The sequence below is a fragment of the Cydia splendana genome, chromosome 1, assembly GCF_910591565.1.
Source record: "Cydia splendana chromosome 1, ilCydSple1.2, whole genome shotgun sequence".
NCBI lineage: Eukaryota > Metazoa > Arthropoda > Insecta > Lepidoptera > Tortricidae > Cydia > Cydia splendana.
In genome coordinates, this window is record NC_085960.1 from 32754358 (window position 1) to 32774208 (window position 19851).

General features: G+C 38.9%; 1 protein-coding gene across 1 annotated transcript; it reads right to left on the reverse strand.

Annotated features, from left to right (window-relative positions):
* Nucleotides 1-19: 19 nt before the first annotated feature.
* On the reverse strand, nucleotides 20-13664 carry LOC134798411 (uncharacterized). Its single transcript, XM_063770831.1, has 6 exons — nucleotides 13565-13664; nucleotides 12899-13117; nucleotides 12113-12247; nucleotides 11439-11556; nucleotides 5893-6044; nucleotides 20-192 (listed from the first exon to the last, which is right to left on the reverse strand). Exons 1-6 carry the CDS (start codon nucleotides 13617-13619, stop codon nucleotides 92-94), a joined length of 780 nt encoding a protein of 259 aa, XP_063626901.1. The 5' UTR covers nucleotides 13620-13664; the 3' UTR covers nucleotides 20-91.
* Between the last annotated feature and the right edge of the window lie 6187 nt (nucleotides 13665-19851).

A 19851-nucleotide genomic window follows, 5' to 3' on the forward strand; every position in this document is an offset into this window, starting at 1 on the left:
GTGTATCTGCAAGCATGGCTGGCTGTCAGTATTCTTTTTGCAGGGTTTTTTTCCTAATAATACATAATTGTATCCAGTGTTTCACACGTGGTTACCTCAAAACGCATCCTATCGTTACCATGGCGATACTTAAAATGATGGGAGCATAATTGCAGGCTGGTGCGTTGCTCTGCAAATTTTTTGCGTCGTTGTCTGAAACAATAAATATACTACTTTAGTTCATAGTAGCTTCCTGCCAGCGGTTGTCTAAGACTTCCGTTTACTTTTAGGGCCTACCTTGATGACTTGGTAGGGGCGTCCATTATTTACGTGAAGCGTTTAGTGCGCATAAGCGGTCGAGCTAAATCACACCATATCTCCCAGATGGGATCCCCGCCCTTTTAATCCTTTGAACGCCACGCCTATCGTGTGCGGCGCCTTATCATGAACCTTATTAGAATCGATCAAGGTTAATATTTTATTTTATTTTATTTTATTTTATTTTATTCATTTTAGGGATAACAAACAGCTATACAATACAGTGTTACATTTAGTAGTAGAATTAAAATTAACTTAATGCATAACCAACGACATTATCCACGGATTACAACAAAATTATGCAATGGTTGGCACAAAAAAGGGAAACTGATAATTATTTGATGTACATTGTAGGTACCTACTTATTTAAACAGGTCAAAATTATGTGCTAAGTTAGTGACGTCATGCCTTATAAATATAACAAATATGTAATGAAAAAGTTTGCTTAGATCAGATGCAGATACAAAGCTTTAACTTAAACTAAATTAAACTTAAACTAAATTAACTAAACCTAAATTTCACTTAGGAGTTTTAAAGGAATCTAAGATAGCATATTTAAACTTAATCTCGGGTAAATGACATATATCTAAGTGGGTAAAGTGTTGGTTATACGTGGTAAGTAGCCTGCGGAGAGGCGCACGCGCGCCGGCGTTGGTGCGGCAAGTGGCCACCGCGAACAGTCGGTACGCGCGCGTGTCTCGGCGGTTAACAGTTCTGGGCACTATATAACATATTTTATTGACAAGCTGTGCACAGTCAAATTTGTTGTGACACAGTCCGTGAAGGAACATTGCTTGAAGAAAAATTCGTCTATTTTTTAAAGAGACTAATCCATATTTGGATGTTAAGTTACTGTACGTTAATTTGCTGTTTCGGAACAGTTTATAGTTGACATTTTTAAAGAACTTATATTGTATTTTTTCAATAGCTTCAATATATTTATTGTAAAATGGGTCCCAGATGGTGCTTGCATATTCAAGCTTAGGGCGAACTAGACTGTTAAACAAATAAGTATAAGTAGCGGCTATTTTAAAGTCTGTAGCTGCCCTTGTAACAAAGTGTAACATTTTATAACCTTTGGAGACGATCATATCAACATGTTGGTCTAGGTGTAATTTGGAGTCGAGGAGTATTCCGAGGTCTCGCACGTGGTCTACTTGTTGTAGAGGCTCATCACATAGCTTGTATGTATAACTATATTTATTTTTGTTTTTAGTGAAGTTAATTACGCTGCATTTAGAAATACTTAGTTCTAAGTTATTTGCATGACAGTAATCGGTCAGGCGATCCAGGTCATCTTGTAGGAGTTTGCAATCTATTGCATTCGTAATTTTTCGGTATATTTTTAGGTCGTCTGCGTACAATAAGATGCTAGTATTCATGAAACATGTTTTTATATCATTGATGAAAATATTAAATAGCAGGGGACCTAAAATGGAGCCCTGCGGAACTCCAGAAGTAACCTCGACTACGTCCGACCGAAAACCATTCAGCACAACTCTTTGGGTTCTATTTGTAACGTAAGACAGGAACCATCTGAGCAGATTTCCGCGAATGCCATTAAAAGCTATTTTATCGAGGAGCAGCTTATGATCGACCCTGTCAAACGCTTTGCGGAAGTCTGTATATACCGCATCCACCTGAGCAGCTCGATTCATATGTTCAAATAGGAATTCAGTGAATACCATTAAGTTAGTATTTGTAGATCTCTGTCTTGTGAATCCGTGCTGCTCAGGTATGATTTGGTTATTCATAAATACGCTTAATGCGCCATGAACAAGTTTTTCGCATACCTTCGCCAGTGCACACAATATTGAGATAGGCCTATAATTTTCTATATCCTGTTTTGATCCTTTTTTAAAGATGGGGATTATATTTGCCGATTTCCATATAGGTGGGAAACTTCCTTCTTGCACGCTTTTTGTAAATATGATATGTACAGGCTTTGCTATGGAGGGAGCTGTTTGTTTTAAGAATATAGAAGGCAAACCATCTGGTCCTGGGCCTTTTGTGGGATCAAGAGTTTTGAGTAAGCGCTCGACTTGTTCAATTGTAAAGTGTATATCAGAAATGACATCACAACTACTAGAATAAAAAGAAGGCGGTAACCAAGTATTACTATCAAGTGTGGAAGGTTCATACACGGAGTTGAAGAAGTTAGAGAATAGGTTACAAATTGTATTAGGGTCATTAGAACAATGGTCTTTATAACACATTTCAGATGGAATGCCGATTTTACCTTTTCGATTATTTATGTATGTCCAAAAATATTTTACATTTTTTCGTATACTCTCTTCTACACCTCTCTTGTATCTTGTAAAACAGTTAGTACATTCACTTTTAAACCTGTCTCTATAGAGGGAGAAAATTTGATAATCGGAGATATTGCCATAGATTTTCCATTTTATCCAAGCTTTATTTTTGTTTCTGTAAATGTGTATAAGAGATTTGGAGAACCAGGCTGGGAAATGCGAACATTTAGGTTTGGATTGGGGGACATGAGTTTTTATAATCTGATAAACTTTCTCATAAAAACCATCTAGCGCTCTTTCGGCTGGTACATCGTTAAGTATGTCTGCCCAATTTATTTCATCAATTTCTTTATTGATTAGATCGTAATTTGCCTTATAAAAGTTATATTTAATTCTGGGATTGGTCCTCATTGGCGAACACTTTATATCGATTGGTACCACTGCACAGAATGGTGGATGATGTGGATCCAATGGTAAAAGTGGAGTAGCGACAGGACTGACGCAACATTTATTATTAGTTAGGAGTAGGTCTAATATTCTATGATTATGATTTTTAATGTAATTGAATTGAGAGGCTTTGTAGACAGTCATAAAATTACCCAAAGCTAAACATATAGGAGAATACCCCGTAAGTTGAAGGCTTGCTTGATTAGTGGAAGACCAGTCCGCGGTAGGAATATTATAATCGCCGAGCAAGATATAACTCTCTCTATTGGGATCATTCAGAAGGTAGGATAGATCGTGAAAGTGTTGTTCATATATAGGTTTTGGCGAAGAGTTGACTATGTAAGTTATACTGATAAGGTGGTGTTTATTTGTGCCAGTGTTGGGAATGGCTATTACAACATTTTCAATACTATGAGACAAATTACTATTGGACATATTATGTAAAATGTTAGTTGGTTTTAGATTACGCAGTACGGCTATCAGTACCCCACCTCCGTCTTCCTTTTGTGATGCTTTTCTATTCCTATCACATCGAAAAACTAAATATCTTTGATCAATAAATTCATTATCGTATATTTCTGGTACCAGCCAAGTTTCTGTAAGTGCTATTATATCGTAATTGTTAGATAGTATGTTCATAAATAATGTGTGGAGTTTAGTTCGAATCCCTCGGCAGTTCTGATAATATATACTCAAGTTGTAAAGCACTGTACAGGTAATTTATCTACAAGTATATACATACATGTATATTTAATACTATTGTTTATAATTTCCGAAACAGGATTATATGAAAAATGATTCAAGCAAGGAGGAACGTAGTATAATGGTGTCCAGTTGTCAATAAAGATACTTTCAAAATCAAATAAGTGCCCAGAAATCAAAATACTTATTATGCACAAACTACCCAACACGTAACAAATAATCTCGTAGAACGAGATAAAAACATGTAAAAATAATCTTATGAACAAGTGGCAAGTGCTAAATGATATGTCAATTAGTATTCGAGATGGGTGCAGCATCACCTTTGATTTTTCTAATGTCATTATCTGTGTGAATTGCAATTGTTGGTGACGTGTCTGTTTTGCGTACGAGAATTGTTGCGTTAGAAATCCACGTGTACTTGTACTTCGCTTGTTTCGCTGCTTCCCGCACTGCCCGAAAAAGCTTCTTTCTGCGTAGTGTTAAGTGCTCATTGACGTATAACGTGTGTTGTGGCCCGGACACGCCCAGCTCCGTGGATGTCAGGCCTCTCCTGGTGCGATAGGCAGCTAGAACGTTGTCCCGTAGTACCCGCGAGCTGAGCTTCACAACAATATGCTTTGGTTTGTTGCTCTCCATTGCGGGTCGCACACGACTTATGCTAATTACATCACTACGATTAATGCTACATCTTATCTTCTCACCTAGAGTTACCAACAAATTAACAAGATTCTCGTCTTTTTTCTCTGGGAGATTTTGAATTTCGAGATTGCACTGTCTTGCCTGCTGTTCTAAGGCGTCAATTTTTAGTTCAATTGAGGTTTTGAAGCTTTCTGATTGGATGGGGTCTATAGGTTGACTTGTGCGCTCATTTACTGTTTTCTTGAGTTCGTCGTGCTGGTCAGAAATGAAATCGGCGCTCTGTTTAACTTTTTCAAGTTCCTCACGAAGTTGTGAATTTTCCGCCTTCATCACGGCCAGCTCTGCCTGTCCATCTGCAACTGTACGTTCAAACGCTTGAAGTTTAACAGCCCAGCTTTCACCCCTCTGCTCGATACGTTCCAAACGGGCATCGGAGCTTCTCTGAGCGTTCACTAATTCGTCAAGCCTTTCATGGCAGCGGTCAAGAGACGACGACGATTGTTCCAGCCGGTTCTTTAATTCTTGAATTTCCTTTGTTAAAGATTTTACTTCAGAAACCAGCTCTTTTATATCATTTTGTGACGAATTACTCGAAGTTTCTTTTTTACGCATAGTAATGCTCTGGTCCTCGTTAACGGAACGGATCGGGGTCGTACTGTTATCCCCTCCCTTTTTTTGCGCAGCGCTGCAGTCGGGGCATTTCCAGCCCTTCTTTCGATCTAGCGATAATAAGGCGGGGTTCACACACTGACTACAGAATACTTTATCACACGGTGAGGCAGTGCATCGCATGCAGCTAGCGATGGCGCAGGTCTTAAAGCAACCGGAACACTTCATGTTTATCGTCCACAAAATTAATAAAATATATTCTAAGAAGCACACAAAGTCTCTCAGAGGCGAGTACACAGAGGCCGGGCTAGCGCGCAGTCTATAATATAATAATCTTTGACACCACCAGCGCGGCGGTTGTACAACAAAACCTTAGAGCCCGGGCGCGCGACTTTAGAGCTTATGTCTCGCGCGTAACCGCGGGACTTGCATGCAGACCGACGCACTGTGTGATACGTTGCGCGGCACTACCCGTCCGTAGATATTGTTATTTGTTTATCAAATTGCTCCAGTTCTAAGGTTTTTTAACGTTATTCACTTCTCACTCAATAGCACAGACTATTAACGTTATATTAGAGTTAATTTCACATTTTGACAACAGCCGAAAACTATGTTTTGGAATAAATTTGCGAGAGCAATGACGACGTGGTGTTAACTGTCTAACCAACCGGTCAAAGATGCATATTGCGATGAATATTGGGCTGTAGACAGCCGCGCGCGTCAGTTAACGTCTTTGTGTAAGGCCTGAGTGGATGCTCGAGTTGAGCGTGCAGCGGGGCGGGGCGTGCGGCGTGCATGTTAAACAAATACAAACTTATAGGAGCGGCCTTAGGCACGCTGCTCAAATCACTTGTGAGCCCGGCGCCACGCTGCACGCCCCGCCGAACGCTCCGCTTCGAGCGTCCACTCAGGCCTTACACTTTGGCGGTCAAAGGTTGAAACTCACCTGGTACGTAGGAGCGCATGGCCGCGTAGCCGGCGAGCGGCAGCTGCAGGCGGCACACGGCGCGGCCGCGGTGCGCGCGTACGCGGGTGGAAGTTTCTGCTGAGAACAACGCGCCTGAGCGCCATACGCGCTGCTGCTGGGCCACCGGGGAGCTGGAACGGTAACCACAAATCACTACTATTTAGTATAGGGACTCGCTGTGCTTGTGGTATTCACTCCAAAAAGTTCTCGGAAATTTCAGGGAAAAAATTTAAGTTTCCGAAATTATGCCATGTGGAAATATCGCAATTTTGAAAAGTTCCCGACGGCACATCAGTAGTTGCGCTCATGTTTATAAGTTTTACAACGCACACGTAGGTAAATCACAAATAGGTAGGTAAACGTATTTAAGAGCCAACAGGAGTGGTCATTCCTCCATACAAACGTAGTCCTCGTTTTCCTCCGTGGTTTTTGAAGCTAGAGCAATGATTTTTTCAACACAGATTAATATTGTCAATATCTGTGTCGGACCGTTTTGCTTTTTTTGATATTTTTGTTTTTTAAGGCGCTAGAGCCCTTCAAAAACGGCCAAAATGGCCTAATAGACTATGCCGCAATGAGAGGCGTGGTATTCAAAACTGATATCAATTAGCCAAAAAAGCAAAACGGTCCGACACAGATAATTTCATAATCATTTAGATTTCCAAATTTGGTTATGATTGGTTAAGTTTTGGGGGAGGAAAAAGAGGACTACGAAACCTCGATTTTTGTCATTTTTACGCAGGATTTTTCGCCTCAGCTGCAGTTGTCCCTATCGCACTAATTTTAGGGGCGGAGTCAAGTTTCTAAATACGTACACAGCCAGAAAAGTGATGGGCAATAGTCGACATTTAATGTCGATAATCTAGTGATGTAAGAAGTTATCGATAAACCGTCTTGTGTGAAAATATCTAGATCCTAAGATACAAGGGGTTTTGGGTTGAGAGTAGGGAACACATTTTTGTAGTTATGATATACAATCTATTATGAACTTTTTGATTCTAATATTTCAAATTAGAAATCAAAATCAAAAATATTTTATTGCATGGTTAAAATGGGTTAACAAAATTTTTAGGTACCTACAGGCACGCTTCGTAATTGTCGAGCAATTTAGGGTCCTAGCTGAATTGGTTGTTCCATACTTACTCGTGCTCTATGGAATGTCCAATTTAGCTAGAACCCTAAATGGCTCAACAATCACGGAGCGTGACAGTACAAATGATTCATGTTCTGTATATCCTGCCCTACAATGGCGTTAATATTTGGTTGTCATGTCTATACTTCGTTTTTAAGCATTATTGAAAAAAAAAATAGTAAATACTAATATTAACCACTAAGTACATAACTATTACAAAAAAAGCTAATAAATAATTATACGATTGCATGCTTAAAAAAGACACGTCACCTTCACTCTAAAGGGGCCCACTGATTAACAGTCCGCCGGACAGTATCGGCCTGTCAGTTAGAACAAAATTTTGACAGTTCCGAACAACTGACAGTCCGATACCGTCCGGCGGACTGTTAATCAGTGGGCCCCTTAATGCTAAACAAACGAAGAATAAGAACTAACAGCGATAAGACCGCCTGTTGCTACCTTTATCTACATTGTAAATCGGTTTTAGGGTTCCGTACCCAAAGGGTAAAACACGGGACCCTATTACTAAGATTCCGCTGTCCGTCCGTCCGTCTGTCACCAGGCTGTATCTCACGAACCGTGATAGCTAGACAGTTGAAATTTTCACAGATGATTTATTTCTGTTGCCGCTATAACAACAAATACTAAAAACAGGATAAAATAAAAATTTTAGTGGGGCCTCCCATACAACAAACGTGATTTTTGACCGAAGTTAAGCAACGTCGGGCGGGGTCAGTACTTGGATGGGTGACCGTTTTTATAAATAATGGTACGGAACCCTTCGTGTGCGAGTCCGACTTGCACTTCGCCGGTTTTTTTTAAATTTGTTTTTATGTTTGTGGTGTAATAAAGAATATTTTAGAGTCAGACCAAGAAAAGTCTACAGCAATTTTGATAGCACACGCAGTGCAAGTGTTATTTATATGTCATAATTTCATAGAAGCGACGTTTGAAATAATACTTGCACTGCGTGTTTTATCAAAATCGCTATAGATTTTTCTTGGCCTAACTCTACTTTAAATTACAAAGTAAGGCCTAAATTATAAAATAAGGCCCATCAATGTTTTTTTTTTTGTGTTTATTAAACTTGATATTTTGTCTATAGTATTAGCGGACATGGCCTCAAAATTTAAACCCGCTTAAGAATCGGGCCTTATTTCGTGCATTATATACAATACTACCCATTTTTGTGTAGTCATTATTTATACTATAGAAGCATTGTTTGAGTAGCCAATTATTTAAACAGTATTTTTTTAAAGGGCAACGGTGGCAATATTTTAAGGTCTGGATAATAAGATACAGATCTTAATAAGGATATCAATGTAAGTGAATGTTACCATGACTACCAAACAAACAAATGTGATAGAATTTGCCAGCTGGCATTGTAACATTCAGACAGTTACCTATGTACCTAATCTGAAATATGAATAAATTAGTAATATTTTAAACAGGAAAGTAAACCGAATTTTGGCCTTTTGCTGGACACAATCACAATAGTAATTTGTTTTACAAGAGGGCAAAGTTTATCGCCACCGGTTGATGCATTTGCAGCACCAATGGTAGAAAATGCAAGCTCATCATCAACTGCATAATCGACGTTTGATATGACTATTGAATCCGAGCTTTTTGATCATGAATCATGATAAAACAAAATTTTAGAAGGTCGCAGAATAGTGGATTTAAAATATTTATTTTCTGTGATCTCAAATATCAGGCACGATCATACAAATTGTACATTTGCTGATCTTGCCTTTGTCATTGAAAGACGTAAGGGTTTACACAGAGAATATATATTTAAGTGTAATATGTGCAAAAAAAAGGAAACGATACACTCTGAAGACCCAAAAAGAAAATGTTAGTAAATACTGCTCCTCCCCATGGTTACTTGGTTCCTTATTCAACCTACCTGAAATTAAACGAGTAGGTTAGTAAATTATATCATTTTACATTATAAAGTTAAATGTTTAGGTATCTCAATCACTTACTCACTGGTGGACATGGACGCAAAATTTTTGCCCATCTACTTTTACTATCTTATAAAAAATGAAATTTTGAAAGTTAGCACGCTTAAAGTTCGTTTTTAGGGTTCCGTACCTCAAAAGGAAAAAACGGAACCCTTATAGGATCACTCGTGCGTCTGTCTGTCTGTCCGTCTGTCACAGCCTATTTTCTCGGAAACTACTGGACCAATTAAGTTGAAATTTGGTACACATATGTAAATTAGTGACCTAAAGATGGAAATGTTTTTTTTATAATTTTAAAATACATAGGTTCGAAGTTATTTAAGAAAACAGCCAAAAAATGACCATTCACCCCCTTTTATCTCCGAAACTACTGGGTCTAAAATATTGAAAAATACACAAAATAGTTCTTTACCTATAGATGACAGGAAAACCTATTAGAAATGTGCAGTCAAGCGTGAGTCGGACTTATGTACGGAACCCTAGTTTTTGCATTAAGGTAACAGATTTTGACATGTCTTATTAAAAATTACCATTGAAAAATAAGTCATAGCAAATATGTTAGAATTATAAATCATATTAATCATATTAATGAGCAAGAGCACCCTAAACCGGCGAGCGTGTATGAGGAATGTTATGAATGTGAAGGAAGCGAAAGTGGTATGTCAGGATCGTAGCAAGTGGAAATCCGTGGTCTCTGCCTACCCCTCCGGGAAATAGGCGTGATTGTATGTATGTATGTATGTATGTATTAATCATATACTTTTTTATATTCTTTTGCTTTCATAAGTAATATAAACTAATTTTTGAAAGCGTTTTTCAATAATTATTAATAAAAAGACACGTCATGATTGTTTACCTTCTTTCTAATGCTAAAAAATAACGAACTATAATAACCGGGCCTTATTTGGTACAGAACCTTGATTTGATAGGTACATCGGATATTCTGGGCCCCTGAGTTTGTTACGTAAAGGACAAAATGGTGACATGTGGTTAGAGCTGATACTGTTAAACTAGTGGTTCTGTGCGCTAAGTATAAAAAATAAGCTTCAGCGAACTCATTAAGCCTAGAAAAAACCCTACACCCTACTGCGACTTAAGTCAGTCTTGAGTCTTTGAATCAATTTCCGTAGTAGTACTAGTACTACTAAGGTACTAGGAGGTAATAAGGCCTATAGCAAATATGCCTATATAATAAGGCCTACCTGAAAAATAATGTTCTTACAACAGTGTAACCGTGTTAGTTATTTGAGTAACATATATGTAAAGTGATACAATTAAAAGCTAACAGCAAACCAGTACATAAATTATATCTTATGTACTTCTTATGAATTACACTCTTATAAAGGTTTCGGCTAATTACGCTTAATTACTTGAATAAAGATAGATGAATTGCGTGCGGTCCAATAGGTAACCACAACTCACGGAGTCCAAAACAATAAGCTGATCAGCAAAGTCAAGTAAACAAAGCCAAGTCACAGTAGTAGAAAGATTATCGAGTTCCGTAAACGTAAGCCGGGTCAAAAAATTCAATCGCAACACAGTAAGTAATAAGTGAACGCCTCGTGGCAGTAACGCACGAAAAATAACATTGCAAATTGTCGGCAATGAGGCGCGCGCGGGTGCAAGCGTACGCATCTGTGTGCGTGCATTACACACACAAATACAGTCTCTCACGCCCCGTCAGAGCGACGGGTATATTCAGCTTGAAATCTCAAAATTGACTTTTAGCTCAGCTCCCGTTTCATCTTAAATTGTCAATATCATAATTTTACTCAACAGAAAGCGGCCAAGTGCGAGTCGGACTCGCTCATGAACGGTTCCGTAGCAGTAAGTAACATACCTAATAAAATTGCGGTTTACGATTTATGACGTATTAAAAACTACTTACTAGATCTCGTTCAAACCAATTTTCGGTGGAAGTTTGCATGGTAATGTACATCATATATTTTTTTTAGTTTTATCATTCTCTTATTTTCGAAGTTACAGGGGGGGGGCACACATATTACCACTTTGGAAGTGTCTCTCGCGCAAACTATTCAGTTTAGAATAAAATGATATTAGAAACCTCCATATCATTTTTGAAGGCCTATCCATAGATACCCCACACGTAAGGATTTGATAAAAAAATATTTTCAAGTTTCAGTTCTAAGTAGGTATGGGGAACCGCCAAAATGTATTGTTTTTTTTTTTTCAATTTTTGTGTGAAAATCTTAATGCGGTTCACAGAATACATCTAATAATTACCAAGTTTCAACAGTATAGTTCTTAGAGTTTCGGAAAAAAGTGGCTGTGACATACGGACGGACAGACAGATATGACGAATCCATAAGGGTTCCGTTTTTTGCCATGTGGCTACGGAGCCCTAAAAAGGAATGTAGGTAGTTAAGTCCTACTTCGGTAGTCGTGTAAAAAGTAGGCTTTTAACTTACTGGTTATATTCGAGAGTTAAATCCGGCTGCGGGTAGAGTCCGCGCGCCATGCATCTAATGTTCAACGTGTTGTTGTCGCCCTCAGGTTGCACGTCCAAAACAAACTCGCTCTCAGGGCCTGAAAACATTAATAACCAATATTTTCACAAAACGAAATGCTCGTAAACTACCGCCGTGCCGTTACGACCATGAAACCTTCAAGGAAAGGGCATACGCCTATCTTAAACTGCCGGCAACGCACTTACATCCCCTCTGGTGCTCGTTTGCATCCTATATCATTGAAAAACTCTTCCGATTTTCGTAGGAATTTAAAGGCTGGTTCCATTTATGAATGGATAATATCCGGCTCGAAGGACCACGTCATTTTTCTTTGGTAGGTAACTGACGAAACCCCATTCACTTAAAAAAAGCTTTCTGTCGGTGATAATGATTAAACCATCTCGACTAGACGCCAAAGTATATCTCTATTATCTCTTCTCTGATGATCTCAGTGCTGCCAACTAGTGTGCGTTATTTTAAAGAATCCTCATTTTGATATTGACATTTTGGCAAACAGCTATTCAAGTACATCTTGCACTTATTTCAATGATGTGGCATATGAAAGTAATTCAGTCACATTTGCACACGTGCAACATCCAAAGAGTTTCTTATCTCACAATAAAGAGTCAACTGACTGAAGACCAGCATCGTCGCGGTCTGGCTCGCGTTGGCGCCGGAGTCGTGTCGGATGCGGCACGTGTAGTCGCCGCTTAACTCCGGGGCCGCTTGTACGATGCGCAGCGGGCTACGCTGCTGTCGAGTGCTTACATCTGTGGAATGTAGGTACAATATATTAAAAGCGGTTTACATTCTCGCGCGAGCCACGAGCCGAGCCGCGAGCCGCGCCACGAGACGCGAGTGTAAGCGGGGGGCTCGTGGCTCGGCTCGCGTGGAGGAGCGGTTTTTTTGACACGAGCCAAAGGGGCTCGCGCGGGACACGCGGTTCCGTTTACACTCGCGTTCGGCTTGTCATTCGGTTATAAACCTTATGCCGTGCCGTTAGTGTTTAAAATATATTAGCTCGACGAGCTTACGAGCCACGAGCCGAGCCGCGAGACGGGAGTGTAATCATTAGCTCGACGGGCTTACGCGCTCGAGGCGAGCCACACGAGACGCGCCGCGAGACGAGCCACCGAGCCGCGAATCTAAACCGGCCATTATAAATGCGAAAGTAACCCTGTCAGTCTATATGTTACCTCTTCACGTTTTAACCGCTGAACTTATTGAGATGAAATTTCTAATGGAGATAGTTTGAACCCCAGAAGGACATAGGATAGTTTTTATCCCGGAAATCATGTCTTAAGGGGGGAAAAAGGGCGTGGAATTTCCTATGGAAGTGGTATATGAAAATATTCATTCTGCGTGTACGAAAGCGAAGAGATAAAGTTCTCTCCTTTAACTTTAATACCATAACTGTTTACTTGAAACTTTATAATCCAGATCCAGCCGTTCCTCCAACATGTCGCTAACTTTAGGCGCCGTCCCGGGCCTCCACTCATACACTTCACTTCCATTGAACAACCATTGCAGAGTAAACTTATCATCCAAGACAGAGTAATGGCAGTCCAAGATGGTGGCGTTGCCAGCTTGCACCAGCTCTGGAACCACTAGTTTGTCTATGGCCACTGTGTTAAGCATGTCTGAAAAATAAAACAGTGGTGAGACTGGTGAGAATCGCTTCCGACTTGAATCATAGCTGGTGGTAAAGATCTATTTATTTATACAACAAACATTAAATATCCAACTAGCAAAGGAATCAACTTATTTTATCCAAATTTTAAGCCTAAAATATAAATACATACCTACTGCATCGTACAGGAATTATCTGCTAAAATATGCCTGTAGAGTCGATTAACTCCTATATCAAAACTGGCTCAGTTGTTTCGATTTGTACATCGAATGCGAATAGGACCACTAGGTAAAACCTACCTACATGACACAAAAAATCAGTTCCCATCCACATACATAATTATACACTGCTAAAGTTGTAATTATAACGTTTCCTTTTTGGCTTAGTCATTTAAAAACAAAATGTGATCGAGAATATAGTATTAGAAAATGAAGTATGCAAGTAGGTAGGGACTTACTTGCTACAAACAAAAATCCATTGGCAAAACTCCTCCCCATCTCACTGGCCACCATATTTAACGATTCCCTTTTTGATTCAACAACTAACAAGTAAACAGAATTTTCATTCACCTTCAGTTCATTCGAAACTGAACCAATCTCTCTCGCATCCATCGGAATGCAAGCGCGAAAGTGCAAGTTATTCGTACTAACAGTGGGGCACTTGACGTTTGTGTTAACATATTCAAGATTGAATAGTACAATTAGAAGTAGGTACACCTACTCTAAATGTCACTGTTCCCAATTACCCGCTGTTCCTGATTCCTCTATATGCGGCAAACTCGGCTTGCTATATTGTAGATTTACATTAAATAGTGTACTTACTATTTAAATAGGTATTTATATCAATCTGCGATAAGATGGATGCATTATACCTATTGTATTCCGCGATTATATTCATGCCTAGTTATAGAATTTTATATATCACTTTGGGTCAAGCGTAAATAAAATTACGTGGCTATTTAAATACATTTTTTATTAAATTCCATCGAGTAAAATAAGACCCCCACAATAATAGGCAGCCCGTTTGGATTGCACTGGCAATAACATAAAACACACCGGCCGTTCTATGAGAAACGCTCACAACTTCCTACACTTAATAGCAATGAAAAGGGTCACTCGAGAAAAAAACCATAGGTACCTACAAAGAGTTTTCATAGCTCTTAAGTGTATTAAAATCTTGTAGCCCACTGCGGCGCACAGCCACAAATCCACAATCTACATTTAAACTTTATGTGGGTTCGCACATGTTTCTCATAATCGTGCATGCAAAAACATGTGTACGAGTATTAGGGATAGGTATATTACGTAAGGTATCGACATTATCGTACGCCGCAGTGGGCCGGCGACTCTCTAATAAAAGATGCAATTTTACAATGTGTTTTACATGTCTAGACATCTTTCTCTTTCTTTCTCATAGCTGCGTTCCTTTATTTGCCGGCACTTGCATTTAAATTAACGACTTGACACCGACGTATCAATATATGAACATGTATCTTAACTTTAAAGGAACAACGGAATAAAACATGCAATTTCACCTCAACTAAGATACACGCTATCTCACTTATCACAAATAAACTACAATAATTAAAGCTATATACGTTTGGTTTCCATTTACATCACACTATGCTTAAATAAATATAATGGCACAATTACAATGATTTACTCGATCAAAATGGTGGTCGGTGTAAAATGACTTAACGCAAGGGTCCCCAAACTGTGCGCCGCAGCGCCCTGGGGCGCCCGTGACGTGAGGCAAATCCTTCACACCATGTTGCCTATCTATTTCCAATAGCCTAGCTAGAGGTTAGGGTGCCCCGGTGAAATTGTAAACTTGCAAGTACGCTGCGGACTGTAAAAGATTGGGAACCTCCGACTTAACGGTTTTAGCCTTCTTTTAGCGGTTTCCGATCGTTAATGTGCCGTTGGAAAGTTTCAAAAATTGTGAAATTTCCACATGCAATAATATCGGACACTTCTAACTTTTTTGCATGGAAATCGAAATTTTCCATATCAAACTTCAACATTTTCTTTTGGTTCCTGTCAATTTTCCTGAAATTTCAGAGAACTTTTCCAGCTTTTTGGAAACTTTCCGCAACATCTAAAGTTGATCTATTCCATGTGAATCTTAAAATAATATAATAGAATACTACTTAGATAGACCTAATGCAAAAAAATATATTAGCAATTTGAACAAAGCAGCCATATTGAAAAATATTTCTGGCATTTTAAGAATGTGATCTCTCTGACGTCAAAGTTCAATTTTGCATAATAAAATGGCTTTATTTGAAAAGCGACGACTATAACGGAAGACAAATGTAGGTAATTGTGCCAATTCTACAAAATGCTGGCCAAAAACATGAGCACAACGAGTAGGAACCATCAACTGATGACCGTGTGCCTAGTTAACCACCACCTAAAATATATAAAAATATTTCACTTCTTGCAACAATGCAAAAACTGCTCATACATTTTTGGACGGGCCCAAACAAGTTTCGTTGTATGAAAACAAGATAGTTGCGTGGCAAGTCAACGTTCGTACTTTAGTGCGTCCACACCGAGCAAATCAACGACAGAGCTGTGTAACATTTATCTGATAGAGTGAGACAAACATGTTCATTGGTCGTTTCTTGGCTCGATATTGACGTACCATTATAAATATATACAACCAGGAATTACACAGTAATTAACTGTTAAGAGTTTAACCTAGCACTTCAGCTCTACTTAGGTACAGTTCTGCAAGAGCAAAGGCTGTGAGAAAGAAGTTTATCCTTGTGCCGCCCAATGTACATTACAATGGACATTCTGTGTCAATGGAATTTCAACCTTCTTAAAACTTAGAAAGTAGAATTTTCGAACAAATGAAATTCAATAAAACTAAAACTTCCATAGTAAACTGTGTGTATGGTGGGCGGCACGAGCATAGGTAGATATTACTATCTCCCTCTAGCAAATAACTGTCTCATGCTCTAACAGGCCAATGAGTATTAGGTTTAAATAAGGTGCTTAATATAATGTCAATTATATAACACAATCGAGAAAAAGCACTAGGCAAATGTCCTAATCGACATTTACATAATTACTTTAATTAGAAACATGGCTACCTATTGACAAGATTTGTATGTTCGGGGCCTACATGCGGTAACAAACTATCAGTCTCAGACTTTGGGCACAATGTACTTAATATATAGGTACTGTATTACTTATAGCCCATAACTTTCGGTTTAGACCTTAGCACACTATTCGTTAAAATGAGACGCATGATCAAATCCCACTGCGGCGCACGGCTAAGCTACACGCTTGTTTGAAACCATTTGAATTTTACATTTCAAGTTAACCCTTTTCCAGGCCGCGTCGGTTCGTGGTTCGCGGTAGGCCCTCAGCTTTGAAGATTAATTTGAAGACAAGTCATCTAATTTGTATATCTTAAATCGGATTGCTAAGGTTGAAATTCTATTGGCGCGCATGTGATGGATAAATCGTACTATGCCTGGAAAAGTGTCAAGAAGGCCTTGCCATGTGATAATTGTTTAATAAAAATTGGCCATTTGAAAAATCGTGGGTTCAAACCTCGGTTGTGCTCAGCTGTTTAGAGCACAACCGTACAAAATGTACGCTGCAGTAGGAAGCGCCTTTATGAACGAATGTAGGTACCTACTAGGTCGTCGAGAAATGAACTCTCCTTTACTAGCTTTACTAGATACCATCTGTCCGATTTTTTTGGGCCTAATAATTTATAACTTTTTTATGTAAAGGTTAAAGGCCTCTACAGATCTAGCATCAAATCGTATGCGATTTTAGATAATTGCCGGGTAAGTAGGTTTTACGAGATCAATCAATCAATCGATCAAATACCGCAATGTAACGCAAGTCGCATGCAATTTTCGGGAGGTCTGTGGAGGCCTTAATTTCATTTGTGACTAAGTTTTAATCAGTGGCGGATTTGCCCTAAGGCCAAGTAGGCCCGGGCCTAGGGCGGCAAGTTTTTTGGGGGCGGCAAATTGTGACAAAAAATTCGCTGATTATAACAAGAAATAACTCAAAATGTAGTCAATATGATGGGTGCTGAGAAAGGGGCGGCTACACGGCCTGGGGCCTAGGACGGCAAAGACTGCAAATCCGCCACTGGTTTTAATTTTAAATTAGGTTAACGCCACCCTTCGCCGTATGGCCTCTACCTACCTCGTAACGTATTGCGCAACATGTAACATTAAACTGTCTAATCTATAACACATTTATGTTTGTGTCGGCCCGTATAAAAAGGAACCTTAGGCGTGTTATTGTCAATGCGTCAATATAATAGAGCGGGACGTTAGCGCCAATGTCATTTTTATACGAAACGTCACTTTTTTCTTTACAAATAATCCTAATTTGTGTCTACTTGTTCGTACCTGAAACTTTATATTTATATCAACTTGAAAACTTACATCAAAACTTATGTCATAAATAGTACCGGGAATGTTTTACTGATTCTCGGTATTTTTTGACAAAGTAATGTTTATGTCAATAAAATAAAATGAACACAATTATCAACACTGCGAATATACAATGCTTTGGTATGTGCAATTATAGGTAGGTATAATTCCGTACACGGCGGGAAGAAGTTGATAACTCGAGATATTCTACTGAAGGAATTTGAACCTAAAATAAAATTACATAAGGTTCAAATTTCTTCAATTTTATCCCGCCAGATATCAACTTCTTCCCGCCGTGTACGGAATTATACGTACAGCGTTTAACAATACACTAAACTTTATACTGTACAACTTACATCAAAAACTTTACTAACTTATGTAACTAACGATGCATATCGCTAAATATAAACTATATAAAGTTCCCTAATATTAGATATTAGGCGGGTCCACGCAGAACGAGTCGCCTCGCAAGGAAATTGCCGCCCGAGGCAGTGCGTTCGGGAGTGCGTTTGCTTCGCCCGAGGCATGTCTACACAATCCAAGCTGCAATATCCTCGCGAGGCGGCTCGTTTTGTGTGGGCCCCCCTATTTGCGTTTGTCGTTTTCTGAAGTGTGAACTTGTGAAGTGTGAAACTATGTACATTATACAGCTGAAGTGGCGAGGTGTAATATTATCTGTACATGCTTTTACTCCCTAAACAATAACATTTTGTCTGATCGATTTGAAAACCTCGCTTGCTAAGTAAATTCTGCTGCTGACTCTATAGTCAGCACCTACCTACAGGGGCTATTCATAAATTACGTCATTTCAAATTAGGGGGAGGGGGGGTCTGGACATCGGATGATGGTAGCATGACGTAGGAGGAAACGAGTTTTGAATGATTTGGGGGGGGGGGGGGTAAACAATCGTCAAAAATCGATTATGGACAGCCCCACATGTAGATGATGTACCTATATGTATTTACATAAGTTACATAACTAATACAACGATGCCGTGTAACGTTGTTTTCATTCCCAAAACGAATGTAAGAGTAAACTTTATTGGTAGTATTACTAGTATTTTCATCGCATTTCTCGTTATTTTCAAATTATTTACCTATAAGAAAATAGGCACCCATTTTCATTATTATTATGAATATTCACTGAGTCAGACTTCAGAAGCATTAAAAAAAACTTAAATTATCGCGAACCTATAGTATTAAATAGTCTTAAACAAATTGCACGTTTTTATACATATAATCAAAGGATAAAAACAGCCTGTACTCTTGGAAGTCAAATGTACTTAGGTTTTATTATTTAATTTCTCAACTATGTACGTCAATGGTACGTAATGTCATTAATACTAAATAAAGGAACAATATGAATACTACAAATATTGCAATAAGCCTCAAAATATGGTATAACATTTTTTTCGGAATGCAGCAGCTTTCCTGTAGAAAAACTGTCCACATTAGACAGACCCACACAGTACGAGCTGCCTTGCGAGGAAATTGCCGCGCGGTCTGTTGAGATTTGAGATTTGCCTCACCCGAAACAAATGCCTGCGCGGCTGACGCCTCGGGCACCTCTTTCATCTTCACATCTTCAGACCTTCCTCACGCGGCAATTTCCTCGAGAGGCAGGTCGCTATTTGTAGACCCGCCTATTAACTAATTCTCAATTCACAACAAAACCAACTCTCTAATTTGACATTCAACACTTACGTTTACTATTAAACTTTCTGAGCTTGCCTGCATTGTGAATTACATAAAGAGCGTAATTTCTATAGATAGAGGGATGCCTCCATTTTTAAGGACAATAACAAACTTCATACTCATGAAAACGATGTGCCGCTACGGTAATAATTTCCCGGTTACGTGCCTATAGTAAGATTCCCCGCTCAAGGTGATATTGAATAATATTTTTTTCCCGAAATGTTTTTTTAATTTAGAATTTACTGACTGGATCACACAGGATGGATCTCGGACGACCTGGATACATATTGTGAAGAGTGGCCAAATGGCGGAAAAGAGGCCTTAACCCAGCATTGGGGCACTTTTATCGATTAGTTAGCCAATACATTTATATAAAAAATATATGCAATTAGGTAAATGGCAAATTATTGTTGTAAGTACCTACTCAACAATATTATATTATGTATTTTGGCAACACAGAGGTACTTGATTATGATTAATATTATGTATATATTTGACAAACTCTTATGGTCAAACCGGCAAGAGGGTAGGTAGGTACTTATGTACCCAGTATACCTACCTGAACAAATGCAATAATCTTCTGTTCATAACCTAGGCATTGGATATCACTACTTATAATTGATACTAGTATACGCTTCG